The sequence below is a fragment of the Lepidochelys olivacea genome (genome assembly GCF_965140295.1).
Source record: "Lepidochelys olivacea isolate rLepOli2 genome assembly, chromosome: 6".
Classification (NCBI taxonomy): domain Eukaryota; kingdom Metazoa; phylum Chordata; order Testudines; family Cheloniidae; genus Lepidochelys; species Lepidochelys olivacea.
This window is the reverse complement of record NC_140416.1, coordinates 120,584,170-120,606,823: the sequence shown is the minus strand read 5'-3', so window position 1 is coordinate 120,606,823 and position 22,654 is coordinate 120,584,170. Positions and strand designations below refer to the sequence as shown.

The following is a 22,654-nucleotide window of genomic DNA, read 5'->3' as shown; positions in this document are numbered from 1 at the left end:
ATTCTTTCAGAAGGAAAATTTATTTGTCTTTGAGCTTCCAGTTACGAGTGGCAAACCATCAGGCTCTCCTGGGCCCATACGAATTCAATCTGTGGGGCTCCCTGCTCAAGTTTGAGGACTCCCTCCAGGATCGTGATAGGAAGGAGTTCCAGGCGCTAGTGGAGGAAGGGGCAGCGGCCGCTAGGGTGTCCCTGCAGGAAGCCTCAGATGCTGCAGACATGGCCGCATGATCCATGGCCTCCGCGGTGTCCATGAAATGGGCATCATGGCTCCTGCTCTCTGGGCTGTCCAGCAAGGTGCAGTCTTCCATGCAGGATCTCCCATTTGATGGGAAAGCTCTGTTTGCAGCGAAAACAGATACAAGGCTGCATGGAATTTGCTGAAGGAATTGGCGGCTGTGATTGCAGAGCCACTGGCCATTATCTTTGAAAACTCGTGGCGAACCGGGGAAGTCCCGGATGACTGGAAAAAGGCTAATGTAGTGCCAATCTTTAAAAAAGGGAAGAAGGAAGATCCTGGGAACTACAGGCCAGTCAGCCTCACCTCAGTCCCTGGAAAAATCATGGAGCAGGTCCTCAAAGAATCAATCCTGAAGCACTTGCATGAGAGGAAAGTGATCAGGAACAGCCAGCATGGATTCACCAAGGGAAGGTCATGCCTGACTAATCTAATTGCCTTTTATGATGAGATTACTGGTTCTGTGGATGAAGGGAAAGCAGTGGATGTATTGTTTCTTGACTTTAGCAAAGCTTTTGACACGGTCTCCCATAGTATTCTTGTCAGCAAGTTAAGGAAGTATGGGCTGGATGAATGCACTATAAGGTGGGTAGAAAGCTGGCTAGATTGTCGGGCTCAACGGGTAGTGATCAATGGCTCCATGTCTAGTTGGCAGCCGGTATCAAGTGGAGTGCCCCAAGGGTCGGTCCTGGGGCCGGTTTTATTCAATATCTTCATAAATGATCTGGAGGATGGTGTGGATTGCACTCTCAGCAAATTTGCGGATGATACTAAACTGGGAGGAGTGGTAGATACACTGGAGGGGAGGGATAGGATACAGAAGGACCTAGACCAATTGGAAGATTGGGCCAAAAGGAATCTGATGAGGTTCAATAAGGATAAGTGCAGGGTCCTGCACTTAGGACGGAAGAACCCAATGCACAGCTACAGACTAGGGACCGAATGGCTAGGCAGCAGTTCTGCGGAAAAGGACCTAGGGGTGACAGTGGACGAGAAGCTGGATATGAGTCAGCAGTGTGCCCTTGTTGCCAAGAAGGCCAATGGCATTTTGGGATGTATAAGTAGGGGCATAGCGAGCAGATCGAGGGACGTGATCGTTCCCCTCTATTCGACATTGGTGAGGCCTCATCTGGAGTACTGTGTCCAGTTTTGGGCCCCACACTTCAAGAAGGATGTGGATAAATTGGAGAGAGTCCAGCGAAGGGCAACAAAAATGATTAGGGGACTGGAACACATGAGTTATGAGGAGAGGCTGAGGGAGCTGGGATTGTTTAGCCTGCAGAAGAGAAGAATGAGGGGGGATTTGATAGCTGCTTTCAACTACCTGAAAGGGGGTTCCAAAGAGGATGGCTCTAGACTGTTCTCAATGGTAGCAGATGACAGAACGAGGAGTAATGGTCTCAAGTTGCAGTGGGGGAGGTTTAGATTGGATATTAGGAAAAACTTTTTCACTAAGAGGGTGGTGAAACACTGGAATGCGTTACCTAGGGAGGTGGTAGAATCTCCTTCCTTAGAGGTTTTTAAGGTCAGGCTTGACAAAGCCCTGGCTGGGATGATTTAACTGGGAATTGGTCCTGCTTTGAGCAGGGGGTTGGACTAGATGACCTTCTGGGGTCCCTTCCAACCCTGATATTCTATGATTCTATGGCATGAAGGAATCCCGCACGACCTTCTAGACTCGGGGCCTCTATGTCCCGGCTCTGGCAAAACCTAAGTTCAGGCCGCAGCAGACTCCCGCCCAGGCTGCCGTCCCAAAGTATGAGGCCGCTCATAAGAAGCAGCAGGTTTGGACCGTCTTTTTCCGTATTCTAGACCCCCGGTCCCGCAGTGGGACCTAAACCTGGTGTTGGCTCGTCTCACAGGACCCCCGTATGAACCACTAGCCATGTGCTCCTGGTCTCACCTCTCGTGGAAGGTGGCCTTCCTGGTTGCAATCATATCATCCAGGTGAGTGTCGGAGCTTAGGGTCCTGACCTCCGAGCCACTGTACATGGTCTTACATAAGGACACGGTCCAGCTCTGCCCACACCCTGCGTTCCTGCCAAAGGTGGTCTCCTCCTACCATATGGATCAGGACTTTTTTCTGCCGGTCCTCTGCCCCAAGCCTCACGTGTCCAGTGAGGAGCGCTGTCTCCACATGCTCCATATGTGGCGGGCTCTGGCTTTCTACTCCGAGCGGACCAAGCCATTCAGGAAGTCCGCACAACTGTTCGTCGCCTCAGCTGAGCATGCGAGGGGCCAGCCGATTTCCATTCAGTGGCTTTCCAGTTGGATCACTTCGTGTATGCCGGGCGCTGGCCTTCTACATCCAAAGGACCAAAGCATTCCACAGATCCACTCAGGTGTTGATAGCGGAAAGAATGAAAGTTTCTCCCCATTTCTGTGCGGAGAATCTCATTGTGCATCACTTCGTGTATCAGGGCATGTTACGACCTCGTGAACATCTCGCCGCTGCTCACTTAACAGCTCATTTTACAGGGTCTCAGGCCTCCGCCGCTGCTTTTTTAGCGCAAGTTCCAATTCAGGACATGGGCAGGGCGCAACCTGGTTGTCGGTTCACGACACACTATGTCATTACACAGCAGGCTAGAGACCATGCTGGCTTCGGCCGGGCAGCATTACAATCAGCCTGCTCTTGATCTCCAAACCCACCTCCGGGGCAGTTGCTTGTGGGTCACTTACATTGGAATGGACGTGTGCGAGCACTCGAAGAAGAAACGGTTACTAACCTTTCTGTAGCTGTTGTTGTTCGAGAGGCATTGCACATGGCCATTCCAAAACCCACCCTCTGTCAGAGGTGGTCGGCAAGAAGAAACTGAAGGGGAACAGGGTCGGCAGGGCTCTTTATGCTGGCGCTATGAGAGCGTACACCAGAGGACGCTGGAGCCAAGCCAACGGATACCACTAAGGGAAAAAATTCCGGCAGCTGCACTCGGGGCGTGCACACACCTACATTGGAATGGACGTGTGTGACACATCTCGAAGAACAACAGTTACAGAAAGGTTAGTAACCATTTTTTCTGACGTTCCGTGTGGCAAGTCACCATCTCGGTAGCCCGGGCAAGTGACCGGGCACTCCAGAGCCATCCCTGTAACAGCTAGAGTGGGAGCTGTGGAATGGCTTGTGACATTCGGCTCCTCCCCAGGTTGGAGGGATGAGAACATTGGTTCCATAATACATCCTGGTCTCTGAGGTATGGGGTGGGACCAGGGTTGGAAATTGTGCCCGGTACTTCAGCAAGGCAGCGTGGAGTACTGCTGAGAGAGCAGGAAGTCATGAGAGCAAAGATCTAAAAAGGGAGCCTGGAAGGTGAGGATCGGATGCTTGAGCTTGATGTGCAATGTGAGAGGAAGCCAGGGAAGGGATTGGGAAGGGAGGGGCATAGTCTGAGCTGCGAGAGGGGGAAGTGATCTTTGCAGCTGAATCTTGGATAGGCGTCTTGCTCAGATCCCGTGGTGATGGGTGTGTGACAGGTAGTAACAACACCACTTAGCTCTTGTGTAGCTAATGCTTTTCAGCCATAGATTTCAAAGCACCTTTACAAAGGAGGTATCTTTATCCCGAAACTGACTTGACAGAGGTCCCCAGCAAGGTCAGTGGCAGAGCCAGGAATGGAAACCAGGTATCTTGTGTCCCAGTCCAGTTCTCTCTAGATAGAATTGAAGAGAGGTCAGAATCTAAGATGCTGGAGAGAAAACATTGATTGAGTCCTGTATTCCTAAAACCAATAGTTTTTCATTGGTCTCCAACCAGAGCTAAAGTGAGTTGCTCCATAGTAACATGTCTACAGTGGTTTTCATTTGCATTATACATGAATATGTTAATATTACTGGGATGCAAGGTAAGTAGATTGAGCGTTAAATGTGACAGTCAAAAGGATAATATTAAGATGGCTCATGTGATATTGGTTAAACTGCCCATAAATATATGTATTATAGTAAATAATTGTCTGTAGGCCTCTGCTATCGTGGGGCATGAACAGGAAACCGTTCACATAATAATGTGTTAGGAGCACAGGGGGTCCAGAAGGCTCAGGAGATTGGTAGAGGAGTAAGGGGACTTCCAGTGCCAAGCTCAGGTTAACTCTAACCTGGGACAGTAGCAACCAAATGCCATTACAATCTCAAGGCTCTTTGGTCTCAGTGTAATAGACTGTGGTATAAAAACCTCGAATAGAATAGAAAATAAATGGAAGGTCTTAATCCATTTCCTGGGGAAACAAGTGTCCACCTCACAGAAATCACTGCAATTGGTTCTGGCTGGCAGCTCCCATCAGTAAGGAGATTGAGGATTTTGCTCTCTTGTTATCATGGGAGAAAGTCCCTCCAGGTCCAACCAAGACACGCTGGCAGGGCAGTGTGTGGACTGTTGCATTGCAAAATGCTAGCACTGTACCTGTTGAATAGCTGAGCCGGAAGCCACCAGTTCCCAGGGCTGTCAAGCCAGCGCCTTTCATGAACACTATACTTACTTTAAAAGGTTTTTTTTAAAGAACTCAGAAGTTTGTTTATTTTTAGAGATGTCTTGAAAATTTTAGGGTGTGCACTGCGGGATGAAAATGCCAGTTGCTTACTAGAGCGTAGCTATTAAACAATCAGGAGCATTCATTTAGCATTAATAAACTGAGCACTCAGGGAATTTTATGTACATACTATGATCTGAGTCATAGACTTGAAGGTCAGACGGAACCCTCATGGAAATAATTATGACCATTTTCTGTCCCTAAGCCCCAGTATAACTGAATTTCTTTTCATAGGCAACATGCAGTATGTTGCTAATTACTCTGTTTTTTAAATAAACGTGAATTTTGGTTAAAAGTTACTAAAAGAAGTAAAAAGAATTGATTTTGCTTGTTGTATCAGTAGGATGTTTTTTGTAGCATCACCGAAGTGTTGTACATTTCTGCATTCGTAATGATGTAGCAATAATAATAATTGTCTCCGACCTTTATGTATCTGTCATCCTGGTGGACCCACAGCACTTCACACATACACAGTACCACTGAATTGTAGGCGTGGTGGGCAGCCAGGCGATGGTAAAGCATGCCTCACAGTGATGGGGAGAGCAGAAATTAGGGTCCAGGACTCCAGGGAAACCCTTTCTCCTACAGGAAGTGTCATGGGATCTTTAACACCCAGGCACAGCAGGAGCTTTGCTCTTAAGATTTCATCAGAAAGAGCTACGCATAGAAAACTGTTTGGTGCTCAGTTTGTCTTTCTCAAAAGTGTAATGGGCTGAGCCAGCTCTGCCAGGAGTTAAACCTGCACGTCAGGGCTTCTGTGTGTTTGCATCCTGAAGCTTGGATCGCTCAGCTCTCTACTTTGGGTGCATGTTAACTGCCTGTTGTTTTCTTTACTTTTATACCCAACTGCATCATCCATAAGATGTTTACCTTTTTTTTTTAATTCCTTTTTTTTGGGGGGCAGGCATTTACAGAGACACAGAAGAAAAGATTGTTGTCATGGAAACAGCAGGTGCAAAAACTCTTCAGGTCTTTCCCTCGGAAATCCCTTCTAGACATATCAGGATATCGGCAGCAAAGAAAGTACGTTGGGATTTCATCTCTCTGATGTAATGATTGTACTTTGTGGGTTGGTATCTTGGCCAAGACTACGCCAAAGGGGATAATTACATTACCGTTCACACTGTGCTAACTGGAACCGTCGGCTGGGTCTGATTCATGAGGCCAGTTACCTCGAGTGCCGGCAGGGCTGGAATATTTCACCTTGTTCTGTTTTAATGCTGTATATCCCAGCCACCTCTCAAATGTCACTGTAGAGCAGTGGTTCCTGTTATTAGCTCTGATTTGCATTATACTGGCACCTTGAGGTTCCAGCTTAGATCAGGGCTCCATTGTACTAGATGTTAAACTGAGAGACAGTCCCTGCCTCAAAGAGGTTACAGTGTAAATAGACAAAACCAAACGGTGGGTAAAAAGTACCATTGTCCCCATTTTACAGATGGTGATTTAAGTCATAGAAAGATTCAGTGACTTGCCTCAGGTGACAAAAGCTGCCTGTGGTGGTGCTGGGATTTGAACCCAGATTTCCTGAGTCCCACTTTGGTGGCTTACCAACAACACAGTCCTTCCTCTGTGTGGCGCCCTCCTTAAATTGGGGATTCTGATTGACCAGCCCATCTCCCAACCTACACTTTCCCCATGGTAATTAGAGCACTTGAAAAGATTAAAAAGTAGGGCTGTCAAGTGATTAAAAAAATGAATCACAATTGTGCGATTACTCACTCTGTTTAACAATATTAGAATACCATTTATTTAAATATTTTTGGATATTTTCTACATTTTCAAATATATTGATTTTAGTTACAACATAGAATACAAAGTGTATAGTGCTCACTTTATATTTATTTTTATCACTGTAAAAAAGAAAAAAGAAAATAAGTAGTATTTTTCAATTCACCTAATACAACTACTGTCGTTCAATTTCTTTGTCATGGAAGTTGAACTTAAAAATGTAGAATTACGTACAAAAAAATAACTGCACTCAAAAATAAAATCAGGGTGACCAGATGTCCCGATTTTATAAGAACAGTCCCAATTTTTGGGTCTTTTTCTTATTTGGGCTCCTATTACGCCTCACCCCCGTCCCGATTTTTCACACTTGCTGTCTGGTCACCCTAAATAAAATAATGTAAAATTTTAGAGCCTACAAGTCCACTCAGTCCTATTTGTTCAGCCAATCACTCAGACAAACAAATTTGTTTACATTTGCAGGAGATAATCCTGCCCACTTCTTGTTTACAGTGTCATCTGAAAGTGAGAACAGGTGTTCACCTGGCACTGTTGTAGCTGGCGTCACAAGATACTTATGTGCCAGATCCAGTAAAGATTCATATGTCCCTTCATGCTTTGCCCACCATTCCAGAGGACATGCGTCCATACTGATTCTGCTCGATAGCAGTCCAAAACAGAGCAGACTGACACATGTTCATTTTCATCATCTGAGTCAGATGCCACCAGCAGAAGGTTGACTTTCTTTTTTTGATGGTTCAGTTTCCACATCTGACTGGTGCTTTTTTAAGACTTACGAAAACATGCTCCACACCTCGTCTCTCTCAGATTTTGGAAGGCACTTCTGATTCTTAAACCTTGGATCGAGTGCTGTAGCTATCTTTAGAAAGCTCACATTGATACCCTTCTTTGCATTTTGTCAAATCTGCAGTGAAAGTGTTCTTAACTTGAACAACATGTACTGGGTTGTCATCCAAGACGGCAATAACACAAAATATATAGCAGAATGCAGGTAAACAGAGCAGGAGACATACAATTCTCCCCCAAGGAGTTTAGTCAAAAATTTAATTAATTTCTTTAACGAGCATCAATGGCATGGAAGCTTGTCTTCTGGAGTGGTGGCCGAACCATAAGGGGCATACGAAGGTTTAGTATATCTGGCACATAAATACCTTGCAATACCAGCTACAAAAGTGCCAGGCGAACGCCTGTTCTCACTTTCAAGTGACATTGTAAATAAGAAGAAGGCAGCATTATCTCCTGTAAATGTAAACAAATGTCTTAGCAATTGGCTGAACAAGAAGTAGGACTGAGTGGACTTGTAGGCTCTAAAGTTTTACATTGTTTTGTTTTTGAGTGCAGTTATGTAACAAAAAATATCTACATTTGTAAGTTGCTCTTTCACAATAAAGAGATTGCACTACAGTACTTGTATGAGTACTGAAAAATACTAAATACTATAAAAAATACTAAATACTAAGAAAAATACTATTTCTTTTGCTTATCATTTTACAGTGCAAATATTTGTAATAAAAAATAATCTGAAGTGAGCAGTGTACAGTTTGTATTCTGTGTTGTAAATTGAAATAAAATATTTGAAAATATAGAAAAACATCCAAAATATTTAATACATTTCAATTGGTATTCGATTGTTTAACAGTGCGATTAAAACTGCGATTAATCGCAATTAATTTTTTTGATCGCAACTAATTCTTTATTGGTTAATCGCATGAGTTAACTGCGATTAATCGACAGCCTTATTAAAAAGTAATAACAGCACTGTCCCTCTCTGCAGGTTAGTTTTCTCTCCTGTGTTTGCTGCCCCTCCAGTTTTGGTGTCATCTGCAAATTAAATCACTGTTGAATAGACACCAGAAAAAGCAATCAGCAAGGGTGCAGCGAGGCTCTTGGGCTTGTTCAGATTAGTTAATCAGAAAAACCTCAAGAGGGCCCTGTAATGGGCTACAAATGACTGGAATCATCACAGCTTAAACACTGAGACTTGCTTCTCCACTGTGACTGGAAAAGCACTACACCAAAGACCAGGGCCTTGGCTAGAGAAGCACTTATCAGAAGATACTCCATTAGGGTGAAATTCACCCCCGTGCAGACACCAGCATACAGCGGGTGTGCCACTTAACGTCATGCTCAGAATAGGGCATAAGTAGGGCATCAACTGAGACTGGCTTCTCTGCACCTTGCAAGGCGTGAAATTCACCCTTGCTGATCTAGATCAGGTGTGTCATTTTCTTGTACTTTCTTTGTTCTTCCAGTCTGGGCGAAGCTGTAGGCTAAGAATACAATGGTGCAGCTCTGCCTTTCACATAGTTCCGTAGGTATAATGGCAAAATCGCTTCCTGCATGAGGTTTAAAGAAACTTTGTTGTGTGTCATGATGGGTAGATTTATACTGGTTTGGATTCCATAATCGTATTATTTTGGAAGTCTTGTTCACTATAGCATGCACAAGCAGGAGAGATTAGGGCTAAGAGGAAGGTGAGTTGAAACGTCAAGTGTTGGAGAAGGGGCAGGGCGATACAGGAACTGCACAAGTGATAAGAGTTGTTAATCTCCAAATAGCTACTCTCATTTGTCATGTTTCAAACGTCAGCAGGTAAATAATAAGTATCACAGCAATTCTACCCATCTCTTTGTGTAATCATTTTAAACAGTTGGGCAAGAACACTAGGAAGACTTTACACCGCAGTGAAATCTGCGTGATCTATTTGTTCTGTGGGATCAACTGGTTCTTTTATTTTTTTGGTGCTGTTGCTTTGTGTGTTGTTTCAATTTGGCATCCCAGTAACTAACGGTGGCTATGTCTACACTACCACAGTAAGTCGACCTATGCTACGCAACTCCAGCTATGTGAATGAAGTAGCTGGAGTTGACGTACCTTAGGCCGAGTTACCACGGGTCTACACTGAGGGGAGTCGACAGGAGAAAATCTCCTGTCGACTTACCTCACTCTTCTCGTTGGGGGTAGAGTACAGGGGTTGACTGGAGAGCAATCTGCAGTTGATTTGGCGGGTCTTTGCTAGACCCGCTAAATCGACCGCTGGTGGATCAGTCTCAGAGCGTGGATCCCCGCTGTAGTATAGACCTGGCCAGTGTTACATAGAAATGGGTTAAATGTCCTAATTACGAACCAAGAATGGTCTACCACTAGAGATGTGTGTTTAAAAGACACACATTAACCAAAATTCCCTCAACTTCACTACTGCAAAATGCCTCCATACTAGAGCCATCAAACTGTGGGAGAAACTGGATCTGCAAACACTTGTTTTTCACATGGCAAATGAAAACAAATTCCACTCCTTGTTCATCTATAGTTCAGACTGCCCCTCATTTTCATCATCATGTCCCGTTACCCCTAAATCAAAGAATGTAGTTGATTGGGCTGTTGCTCCCGCCATACATGTTGGGGAGGTGAGTTAATGAGATTTAAGGGCCTGATTGTTCACTCCCGTCCGCTGGTGCAAATCAAGAATAACTCTACTAATCTAGTCTCTAAGGTGCCACAAGTCCTCCTTTTCTTTTTGCGAATACAGACTAACACGGCTGCTACTCTGAAATCTACTAAAATCAGTGAGGTAACTAACACCGGTGTATCATCAGAATCAGGGAGATGAGAAGCAGGCCCTGAGAGTCAGAATCATGAACCCAGCTTCTATGGGAGCTTTTATTCATGGATTCTAAGGCCAGAAGGGACCACTGTGATCATCTGGTCTGACCTCCTGCATAACAGAGGCCAGAGAACTGCCCCAAAATAATTCCTGTTTGAACTAGAGCTGATCTTTTAGAAAAACATCCCATCTTGACTATATGTAGTTACACATATAGTCTAAGGACCAGACTATGTTCTGCTGACTTCAGGGAAGTTACTCTGGTTCAAACTGCTGTAACTGAGATCAGAATCCAGTTCTAAGCAGGTAACATTTGTTATCCGCTTGCTCCCCATCTCCATTAGTGTCAGGATGCCAACCCAAGCAGGACTGCATCGTACTGGTTTACAGAGAAAGTGCTTTTCACAACCAAATGGGCTAAAAGATCTGTAAACTTTCTGGCCCCATTTACTCTGGGTTTTCAAACTGTTAGCGCTATCCTAAAGAACTGTGTTTAAACCTGGCTCTTGCTAGGGAGGTGTTGATGCAGTTTGACATCTTAGTGTTGATGGAGCCTTTGAGACTGACAAGCCCTTTTCTAACAATTGTCACTCACATAAGCACAAACAGGAAGATTTGATATCGGGTGCAATGCCTGTGTCTCATTCTGTGCAGAAGTTGTCTTTGTTCATCATTTCTTTTCTCTCTCTCTCTCTCTCTCTCTCTCTCTTTTAAAGTTTTCATTTAAAATGAGCACATTTTAAACCAGCCAAATAAACCAAAAACATAAACCTCAAACTCCAAACACAACTAAATATAGAAATCAGATAAATTAAAGCCTTAATTAACCCAAAGAAAGGAAAAACACGTACACACCAGAAACCAGCAGGAATGCAAGTGACTTCAAAGAGGCTTGGATCTGGCCCTGAGGACCCAAATCTTGAGGTGCTGAGTGTTATGTTCACACCATGCACACAGAGAAGTTAGAGTAAAAACATAAAATACTTGTGCTGGATGCTTGCAACGTAACACTACTTTATTTCTTAGAATTTGGAGTGGTAACACACAAGAACCAAAAACAGAGAGAGAGAAAGCAGGCTGCTCCTTAACACAGAGGAACAATTCACCTCACTTGCTCGGCTGCCTTCTTGCAAACTGACTGACAGATCTGAATGCTTGGTGCTTCCCTTTAGAGCCCCCTAGCCTGCAAACCAGACCAGGAAACCCCTTAAAAATTAAAGTGATGGCTTATTTTCCATACACCACACTCAACTCTCATTTCATGGGAGGCAAAGGCGCTCAGCAACTCACAGCATCAGGTCCTCAGTAGGTAAAGAGCCACGAGGAAAGAGAAAACTGGGACGCAAATATAGCTCAGAGAGGAACCAAGAATCAGTTTAGGACCCTTCCTTATCACTGTGGGAAATGCAGAGCATCACAGGCATCTTGAGAAGGCTGCATGGGGCTTGCAAGCCGTGAATTGCCGAGTGCCGGTATATCAGCTTTTTATTTCCAGTGCAAGCTGAGATTCTGGAGTATATACCAAAACCCCCAGGGCACTGCCAGAATCCATATACTTCTCCAGGCTAAGTGACTGGATTTCTCCCTGTTTAGCACTTAAAAGGTCATTTACATCTCACCAGCCATCATCGAAAGCAAATCCCTCCTGCCTCTCTCCCACTGACTGCTTTGACTCACTCACAGGAGTATGGTAAGCAGGATAGGGCCTCAAGGGGCTAAACCAAAGTTTAATGCTAGCCCCAGGGCTTACATGTTCAGCTGTCCTCTAAATCCAGGGAAAGCAATTATGTTCCCTCTTGTGGTGATCCTCGGTAAGACACTTCGGCTAATTTGGCATTAAGGAGCCCTGCCCTACTACACTGAAGTGAGGGTGAGTTTTTCCATTGATTTTAGTGGGAGACGGGTCAAGGCTAAAGCTTGTTAGGCTGTGCTGATTTTCCAAACCCATCTTTAATCAGTACAAACCACATGCCATTTGAATATAGTCTTAAAGTATTTAGAAGTCTGCTCCTGCTTGCATTTTGAAAGGTTAAGATTCTGAATTTTCAGACCTGTTATTTTTTCCTCTTTCCAGTCGAGGCTTTGGCCAGTCGAACTCCTTACCAACAGCTGGATCTGTAGGTGCAGGAATGGGTAGACGGAACCCACGCCAGTTCCAGATTCCCTCCCGGAATCTCCCCCCAACCCGGCTGGGTCTGCTGGGCCCCAGTGGACTCCTAGGGGCTGCACAACGCAGCACAGCTACCAATCCAACAATCTTGAAACAAGGAAGACAGGTGTGTGTCAGTCTGTCTGTGTTGTTGCACGTCAGGCCACCAGTGCTGCAGGATGGTTATTAGCTGCAGAGCTGCAAGGGAGGGTCCATATTTTTTGTGCCTGATGAGAAATGCTTTAGGTCTGATCTGACAAGATGCTGAGCACCAGCTGCATGGCAGGGAGCATCCCTGATTGCCATTTAGTCAGGTGTGGGGGGCTCACAGGACTTGGCAGGATCAGGCCCATATACATGACAAGGGATTGGTCCAAATGTAGCTATTTATTCCCCAATGACTGAATAGAAAACTGCTACTAGAGAAAACAAGTTCATCAGCTCTTTGCTAAGGTTAGCGTGCAATGACTTTTCTGATTTTCCTCATCTGACTAATGTGTCTGGATACTCCTTTTTTACACACGAACCCAGTGAGAACCGTCTGCAGGCATTTCCTGTTTTTGCTCTTTTTAGTGGAGCAGGGTACTGAAAGGGACAAGGAGAGCAGGGGGAGAGGGACAAATCAGGCTTCAGAGAGGGATGGAGGAAGAGAAATGAGCCAAGGGTTTTTTACAAATCCATCACTCGGTGAGTAAGTGTCACTCACAGAAAAAGCCCTTTGCAGGGAGAGGGTGAGCCAGCGACTAGAAGGTGTAAGGCTGGGGAGATCAGGAAAGCATTAGCATACAGAGCGTGCTGAGGTTTTTAACACACACAGACTGTGTCCTACATTACCGTGGCACTGGTATTCGTTTTACAGTATTGTTGCTGTGTTTGTTTTCCACAGAATCTCTGGTTCGCAAACCCCGGGGGTAGTAACAGCATGCCAAGCCGGACCCATAGCTCAGTGCAGAGGACGCGTTCCCTGCCTGTCCACACATCCCCACAGACCATGTTGATGTTTCAGCAACCAGGTAGGAAGAAGTCATTTGTCTTTTGCTTATTCATCCCCTTGTCATCTGGGAGTACAGTATATTAAAATAGCTGCACTAGTGAACCCTGCCTGCAAGTGCTTAGCCTCAACTCTCACAATACATTCTTGGGTGCTTATCGAAAGCTTTCTTTTTTTAAACTGTGCATTGCAAGATGAACAGTGGTGGGCTGGCAGCAAGCCAGACGCTGCAAGCTCAGAGTCTGTTGCAATCTGACCAAGATATTTTTTGACACTAGTCAGATTACTGGATTGATTAAACTAGAGACATCACTGGAGGGATTTTGACCCTATATATAACAGACTGACTGTTTTAGTGCTCAGCACAGCTTCCTTCGGCGCGGCTTTGTGTTACATGGGGAATGTTGTAACTCCTGGATCACCTTTTTTGCTTTTACATGGACTGGAAAATCCAGTGCAGAAGAGAAATGACTTCATGCGTTTTAGGGAAATTCTTTTGAGAGAGACATTCTGAGGCAGAATTTCAACACATTTGGGGATTTTAATTGTTCCTTGCACGCTTTAAATACCCTTCCATGTGTAAGAACATCGTGTCATTCTTTTTGGTTTGCTGAGTGTCCATCTAAATCCAGAGGAAAAAGCTCGGAGATTTTAGTGCATTTTTGTCTAGTATATCTTAACTATGTATGTTGCTCTCCTATCCCTTTAATGCAGCCTTTCTGCTAATGTCCAGTAGTATTAATAATCTGCATTGTTCCAGCGATCATTCACCATAGAAACAAATCTCATTCAAAAGATGTTTACCACACCGGAAACTTATACCCTTGTTTCAGCCTGGGCCTCCATCTTGCCTTCTTGTGTATTAAGAGTCCGCGTTGTTTTGACTGTCTGTCCTAGATTGCAAGCCTCTTGTCGCAGGGACTGCGTCTGCCTCTGTGTATCATCCAGAGCCCAGTGTAAAGGCAAAGTGTGGTAAATATTACAGAATAAGAAATAGGTGGTTCTTGCATGTTAGCCTTCAGGTGATGAGGACTCAAGAGGACTGGAAAGTGGCATTGTTGAAAAAATATGTGTAGAGTAGCCAAGAAAATGATGTGTTTATTTAGTAGTATCATTAATAGTTTGCATTTATACAACACTTTTCTTTGAAGGAGCTCAAAACACATTGTAAACACTAATGAATTAATCCCCACAACAATCCTGTGAAGTAGGAAAGTATTATACTTGTGAGGTAAACTGAACAGAGAGATTAACTGAGTTGCCTAAAGTCTTACAGCAAGTTGGTCGTGAAGTTAGAATTGCAACCCAGGAGTCCTGACTCTGTCCCTGCTCTGAATATTAGACTTACAGTAACATCTAGTCAGCCTTATTTCTTACATCTCATTAATGTAAACTTGAGATGCATTTAGTGTGAATATCTGTTCAGTCAGAACAAAGCTGGTCTGTTTGTTCAAGCAGAATACTGCCTGGGGTAAAAACATGGCGGATCTAACTCTGCTGGCTTTGTAGCATTCAGCCTCAGTTCCCTTACCCATGGATCTGTGGGATCCCTGCAAACTCCACAGGGTGTCACACCTCTCTCCCTTGAGGAGGACTATTTGCAGAGAACTCAAAGAGTGGAGTTTCAGGGAGCTTTTCTGCTGCCCTAGCCCCCTCCTGCAGAGAATCCAGCAGAGGGGACCTCACCTGGGTGACAGGACAAAGGAGAGGAATCTAAAGGGATTGTTTAAATTCAGAATAAAGCCATAAGAACGAGCCAAAACCATCCCTACAAATGCTACATTTAATAATAATAATACTTAGCTCTTAGAATTTGGTGCCAATGTCTTGCCTAGCACACTCCCCCAGCTCCTGCAAGCCGGGCACAAACGTCTGAGGGCAGAATGTTGGCTCTAAATTTATGTGCTATTTAAAACTAGCACCAAAATTTGTTTCTACCGGGGATTAAAATATCACCTGAACTAGGAATGCACATAGATGACTGTCCAGGAGGGATTTAAGGAAATACTGCCAGCGTCTTCATCTTGTGTGCATTAAGCCCGGATTAAAAGGTGATCTGGAAGAAAGAGGGGAAGCAGGTCGTATAAATTAGTGGGCTATTCCACTAATTCATCTTCAGAGCTGTTGTGGTCACCACCTGCCCTTAATTTCCAGTCATCTGACGGCTGATTTGGAACCCTAAAACACAAGCCTTCCCAGGTAGCTCACAACCTTACTGGATTCGCAACTGCAGCATGACAAGTTTTTAAGCCACAGATGATGGTTTCAGATAAACAAGCTCTTTCCTTCCACCTGCTTGGAGTGGAGCGGTGAAAAAAATAATAATCTTGATATTGCTCCCGTAAAATGCCAGATATCCTCAATCCATTGAAGTCAAGGGAAGTTTCTTTAGGTGTCTGGGGTAAGATCACATTTCTTTTAAGCTGTGCTGTGGGCTTCTCTCCTGCTGGTTATATTTATCTCCATATGAATCAGGGAAGTTAAAGTTGGAGAAGACCTCTTAGGTCACACCTCGGTCATCCCTTGGGGACCAGCCCAGATCTCCACGGTAACCCAGGATGCGTCAGAGGAAGGGAAAAAGATCCCGCATAAGGCACCTACACAGTCTGTTCTCCAGGGCTTTGTCCAGCCTGGTTTCAAATGACCCCAGCAATGGAGCTTATTTTTAGTTTCACTTCTGTCATTTGTACAGACAAGTTTTACAGCCCTCATGTCCCTGGCACAGAGGAGTTTCTGATTTTGCCCTACATGAAACTTACAAGTTGATAAAAAAAAAATCAAGTCCCCGTCTCTACAGACACTATGGCAAATGTAATCAACCTGACACAAACTATGTCTAAACAGGGAATAGCCAATATTATGCCTCACATTTGTTTTAGGCGTAAAATACTTTTGTTCTAGAGCATAATCATAACATTATCAATTACAGTATACTCCTCTTTATCCGAAACCCCGTGTGATGGGGTTCGGTCCACCACTGCGGCGCCTCCTGCTGGCGATCCTGGGGATTAGCTCTGTACGCCAGCGCGTCCTCTTCTGGTGGTGGTCTGCCGCTGTCACTTCTGCTCCAGGGGCCCATGTCACTCCCAGGACCGCGACGTCCTGTGCATGACACAGCCCTCCAGCTATGCTGCATTCTGTGCTCCCACCTTCCGGGGGATAGTATCGCAGTCCCTCAGTCCAGCCACTTCCTCAGTGGGGGCAGGGGGAGACCCGGGCCCACCCACTACCCTGAGTCCTGGCCCAGGGACCCTGAAGATGGCCGCCACTTACTGCATCCCCTCCGACTCCTCTGTAGATCTCCCTGGGCCACTTCCCCCCAGCCCCAGCACCCTCTTTGCCCTGGCCTCAGGGCCTCAGCCTGCAGCACTGGTCTGTCTAGGGTGCTTGCTGCCCGCCACCTGCAAGGCACCCAGTTCTCCCTCCTCAAGCTCCAGGAAGTGACTGACACTACTCTGCTCTGCAGCCTTTCTTATATGGGCCAGCCCGGCCCTGGTTGGCTGCTCCCCGCAGCCCCTCTCCAATTGGCTGCCTCCTGCGCAGCCTCCATCACACCCCATTATCCAAACCTCCACGCTATCCCAACCCCTTCCTTGCCCCCCTTGTGTCTCATGCTGGGGGACCAGGAAGGGATTTGGAGAATGGAGAGGTTCAGATAATAGAGCAGAGTGCCCCAGCCAGGACTTCAAGGAGGGGGACAAGCCCCCGGCTTCAGGGAGGCCAGCCCGCTGCTGTACGGCTCCTACGACAGTGCAGGAAGCCCTCTGCAGCCCCACTGTTACAGGAGTGAGGGAGCGGGGCCATGACAATGGAGTTGCATAGGGCCAGTGACATCCGCTCCCTGCAGGCGCAAGATGCAGGGATGGCTGCAGTGTTGGCAGGACAGAGCACAGTCCTGGCTGGGCGGGTATCTGCTTTGCCCAACACCCTGCACTGCAGGGTCTGGGTGTCACTGGCCCTGCAGCAGTGCAGAGACCCCCAGCCAGGACTGCAAGGAGGAGGAAAAGCCCACAGCTGCAGGGGAGGCCACCCCGCTGCTGAATGGCTCCTCTCCACTGTCCAGATAAAATCCTTCTCGCCTAGGCTATTTGGATAACTGGGATTGTACTGTTTGCATTGTAGTGTGTGAATGTTGCAGTCAAAATCAGGGCCCCATTGTGTTAGGGGCTGTTGAAGTGGGTGCTAAGAGAGAGTCCCTGCCGCAAAGCATTTACAGTCTAACTAGACAAGGTAGACAAAGGAAGTGCTCTTGTCTTCATTGTGCAGATGGAGCACAGAGAAGCTGGGACTCAGATCCCCAGAGGTATGTAGGCTTCCAATTCCCATTGATTTCAGCAGAAGTTAGGAGCCTAACGACCTTTGTGGATGTGGAGCTGTGTGATTTCCTCAGCGTCACGCAGGGAATCTGTGGAAATGAACCCAGCTCTCCTACGTCCCACTCCAGGGCCTTGACCTCAAGACCATCCATCCTCATCTGATAGCAATAGTTATGTTTGTGCAAACCCCATGCCATGCATTCCCCCCCGGGGAAATCAGCTCAGCAGTTGCCTGGAGAGAGTTTCCTTTGAGAGCTGCACTGTCACTGCTGACCCAGTCCACAAAACTCTAGGGACCTTGGGATAAGAGGATCAGATAGACCACATCCTCAGTCAGCTGTGCCTCAGTGCTGCCTTTTTACTCCTGAGCGCTGTGTTTCCAGATGATCTGATGAGGCAGTTTAGATTTATGCAGCTCTGAGGCCTTACAATGCACATGTACCATTCTGTTCAGCTATTGGCAGACCAACAGCTTTGAGGACGCTGGGGCTCCTTCAGTAATGCCCAGCAATGGGATTTCACAATTTCTTTAGCGACTCTAACGACCTTTACAGTCACTGTGGAGCGGTACCTTCATTACAGAGACATTTTACTGTCTTTCTTCATTGGCCTTGCAAAGCCCTTTCTTTGTGGTATTTTCAAACCACATGAGCATCTCTCTAATACAAACCTTGTTGAAACATTTAAACCTTTCACTTACATCAGTTCGTCTGTGGTGGAGCTCCATTGAACTCCTCCTGGTTTACACTAACAGAGGTTCGGATCCTTAGTTTCTAATATGGAAAGTGCTGCAATAGAAAAGTGTGCCCATTTTAAAAAAACAGTCCTTGCTAGAAAGTTAGTAGGGTTGAAATCTCCGTCCTGGTTTAGCAGTCCAATAAAACAGTTTATAGGCCCATGGTATATAGGCCAAGGCCCAGATCCTCAAAGGTATTTGAGGAATTAATGGAAGTTAGACTCAGAGCCTCAAAAGTATTTAGGCTTCTACCTTTCTGCCTAGGCCTAAACCTTCAAGCAAAGGATGAAGTTAGCCTTGTTGTTTCAGTTCATATGAGTAAAACAAAGTTATTGGATTATGAAAGGATTTGAGGGTTTTCCCCCTAAGTGTGCTGGGTTATTTCCTTCTAAACTCTTGCTGCCTAACCTACAGCTTTCATCGCCTTGCCCTGCAATGGCCAGTCTGAAACCAAGCCTCTAATCATCATTCGTTATTATGGTAGCACGTAGAGGTCATTGGGCTTGGCGCCTGTATGAACACATAACAAAGAGACAGTCCCTGCCCTGGAGAGCTTACAATCTAAATATAAGCCTGTAGACAAATCTAAGGTTTGGGTTTCATGATTCTGTACTACATCACTGCAGATGTGTGACTCTCCATCAGTGATATTCATTAGCGGCTGGGATGGTGTTTGCAAATAAAAACCGGATATTAAACAGTTTTACGTGAGTGTGTGTGTATGTATGTAAGACAGTCAATATGTTTGCACATATAAATGAGCTTAAAAACATCCAATATCTACTTGGGAATGAAAGCTCAATTGCAGTCTTTAGAGGGAGTTGTCAGAGGGACACAAGCAAAGTAATGCTCCAGTCATCACGTTTGCACAGGGCGAATGTCAGTGCAGAACGGATTCCTACCTGCCCAACTATTGTATTTACCCTTTAGATTTGTTGTGACTTTGCTTCTGCCATTGTGGGTCTCCCGAGTAACAGTCTGTTCCATTTCCTTTGCAGAGTTCCAGGTACCAGTGACAGAACCTGACATCAACAACAGGCTGGAGTCCTTGTGCCTGAGTATGACCGAACATGCCCTGGGGGGTGAGTGCCCCCTTTTCCCTTCCCTCCATTCTGCTGTCGGCCACAGTGCCTCTGGCACAGCCAGGAGGATTCCCCATTTTAATTCTTTCCTCATCTCCTCGAGGCCGCCTGTCACAGCCACCATCCTCTTGACTGAAGGAGACAGGACAAGACGGTGGTGGGAATTAATCAGTGCTACCCATTAAGTTGCTGAGCAGCAGGTAGGCACACTTCTGCCATCAGGGCACCTGGGCAACACCCCAGGCTGAAAAAGGAGCGAATAGAATGAAAGGAAAATAGCCAGCAGCCAAGCCACGCTCTGGAACATGCTCACTGCTAACAAGCAGGTGAGGAGCAAAGGAGGGTTACACTGCCCCGGCCAAAACGGTAACCTTTGTAGGCACCAAGATGAGAGAACCTTTCAACAATTCTGAGTGCCGGCAGCTCCCTCTTGAAGCTAATGGGAACTGTCAGTGCTGAGCGCCCCTGAAATTCAGGAGACTATTGTTAAGGATATGTGGTGGGAGCTTTGGTATATGGACTAAAATGAGAGCAGGATTAGACTCTAAGGGCCAGACCCTCAGCTGGTGTAAACTGGCATGGAAGTCAATGGATGCAGGCTGATTTACACAGCTGAGGAGCCGGCCCTGTGTATGGATTTGGGCATCTGGCCTGAGCACGCTGTTTTTGTATCACTGCAAGAGCCTGCCAACATGGCGGGGAGAAGCAGGTAAGTGAAACTTGGGCTTCCCAAAAGGCCTTTCCATCCTAGTGCCGCTAAATCCAGTGTAAATCTGAATACAGTTATGGTTCTTTTAGCCTGTGCCTTTCTAAAAATGCCCATCACCGTCGTGTCTGGGTGCCCTACAGACTAATAGCTGTCAGTTTTCCAGTAGAAGGGAGAATTCTCCTTGGGGATCGGCTGCCAGGAGCTGATTGCCGGGAGAGCTGCATTAGCTGTCTGATGTGGTCGACTGTGGCAATTTAACCCTAAATAGATGCATCTTCCACAGGCCCTTAAGGATTCTGGCTCAGGCTGAGCTCTGGAGAAAGCAAGGCCCATGATCTCCACTGAGAAAACCCTGACCATTACTGTTGTTACTGTGTATCACGGTAACGCCTACGAACCCCATTCAGGGATCAGGGCCCTGTTGTGCTAGACACCATAAATAGCAAAGACAAGAGGCACTGTCCCACCGAGCTCACAGTGTAAATGACAGACAGGACACAGTCGATGGACCAAACAGACAAATGGGGTGGAGGTGGATGGGTGGAACAGATACCAGAACCAATGGCTTAGAAGAAAGATGGACGTCTCAGCTGGGCCAGGGCCTGGTGGAAACCAGAGGAAGATCTGACTGCATCACAGCACACACAGGGTTTGTGAGTTGTTTTATTTCGATTTAGATAACAAGCTGAAACGTCCCCACGCAACACTCCAGGTGCCCTTAGCAATGAACTGGCCGTGACTCTCCCAAACCACAGCCACCCAGCTACAAAAAAACCATCAGAATGAACCAAGTCAGCCAATCGATCACTGCAGCAAAGTAATCCTTCAAACCACTCCCCCAACCCTGTCAAACAAAGAGTTTGTGCAGCATGCCTAGAAATCTGTGGCCGATGGCAGGGGGGAGCAGGGATCCAATCCCAGAGTCTTGAGGGGAGAGAACATCCTGTTGGCAGCCCCTGCCTGGCAGCATGTTGTGGGGAGAGAGGCAGATGCTCAGACTGGGAGGGACCAGGCCAGTTGGGGCTTGGACCCGCATTGCCTTGGCCCAGGCCTCTCTACACGAACAGTGCTAGAAATAGCTTTCGATCAACAAACAAATCAGAGCTTAACAAACCTGCTTGTTTTTAGCCTTAACGTTCCAGCGGGAGGAACTGAAGCGTGTGTGTGAAGCGATTTCCATGGTGAGCTGAGCAGGGGAACAGGGAGCACCGTGTGCCGGGCCCTGCGTGAGGAATAGCTCACTTGGCAATTGCCAGAGTCAGTAATGTGGTGGGCTGTGGTATGAAGGGCTGCTGCCCTTCTGCGTAGCTCTAGCTTTGTAACAAAACAACCAGTGTCTTGACACCAGCTGCTGCTGTGTCTCTTAGAAGTCAGATCATTACGGCAGCCGTCCTAGGTATTTCCTCAGTCTCGCTCACGCACTAAATGGGCTGCATTATGTGGGAAGACGGGGTGAGGTGGGAAGAGGGGAGCTGCCGCTTTTCTGGGATGATCACCTCTGCCATTCGCAGCACCTGATTCCCTTCTCCGTGTTCAACGGGGTCTCCCAGGGGAGCTCTCCCAGTGCCATCGTTCTCGGTCGCCTTGCATCACTGGGCATCATCTCTGACACTCTGGGCAGCACTGGGCAAAGTGCTGCGGCAGGAACCACCCCACAGCGTACCGCTCACATCTTTCTCCCAGAACAGGGGCACATCCGAGCTGGACTATCCATCTCTTACTGTGCCTACTCTAGGAAGGGGCCAGGAACAGTGCTGTAACCTGCATCTGAACTTCCCAGAGCCTGGCAGGTGTTTGGATCCAGGTTTTGGTTCAGCCCATCCTAGAGATGAGCCAGCCACTGGCTTTGGATCCACACTGCCCCCAAGTTTGGGGGGTGCGGTGGCAGGTAGATCTGATGTTTCAGATCATGCCCATCTTTGGCCTACATCCATAATTCCAGGTAGGGTTGGAAATGCAATATTTTTATCTCCGAGAAAGACTCTCCGTAGCCCGAAGCCTGCTGTTGTGTTTCTAAAAGCCACCCTAATGCGTTCACAAGCAACAACTGAGCACAGGGGAGCCGCATCAACGAATACGTGTTCAAAGACAGTGAATCTGTGTAAAAAGCTTGCACCCCGAATGCATTTGTCATAACTTGTGTCTGGTTTAAAACCCTTCTGCAGCGTTAATCCTCACCCAGGCTTTTCACTGTTGTTCTCTCTCTCCGTACTTCATCCCCTTGTAGAGAGCTGTGCATGGAGCGTCATAGGCACTGTGGATTTCATTGGCGGGAGCAGGCATGATAAGCCCACGCACACCTCTCAGCGCTTTCTGACTGGTCAGTTGGCTCATTAAGGCCTTGCTGAGACATCACACCTGTCTGAGGAGTTTTCTGCTCCAACCCCTCATCCCCAACCACTGTGTCCCCAGATATCCTGACTCCTGGGCTGTCATGGGACAGGGCCCCGTGTGAAAAGAGTTGGGAACAGTACATTACCAGGAGGCTGTCAGGAATCTATAGAAATAGAGGAGGCCAGAAATGATCTGAGGGGAATTTAGCACCAGACGCCTCAGTC

General features: G+C 46.6%; 1 protein-coding gene across 5 annotated transcripts in view; it reads left to right on the top strand.

The window, feature by feature from the left end:
* Positions 1-22,654, top strand: part of SAMD4A (sterile alpha motif domain containing 4A) — a 208,680-nt gene that overhangs the window by 180,358 nt on the left and 5,668 nt on the right. For 3 of the 5 annotated variants that reach the window (XM_084631370.1, XM_084631367.1, XM_084631368.1), the window contains 5 exons: positions 5,665-5,783; positions 12,188-12,389; positions 13,149-13,275; positions 19,304-19,387; positions 22,324-22,416. In XM_084631370.1, coding sequence (XP_084487496.1) covers positions 5,665-5,783; positions 12,188-12,389; positions 13,149-13,275; positions 19,304-19,387; positions 22,324-22,416 — 625 coding nt within the window. The remainder of the gene's footprint in view (positions 1-5,664; positions 5,784-12,187; positions 12,390-13,148; positions 13,276-19,303; positions 19,388-22,323; positions 22,417-22,654) is intronic. The other 2 variants (XM_084631371.1, XM_084631369.1) reach the window with 1 other exon arrangement.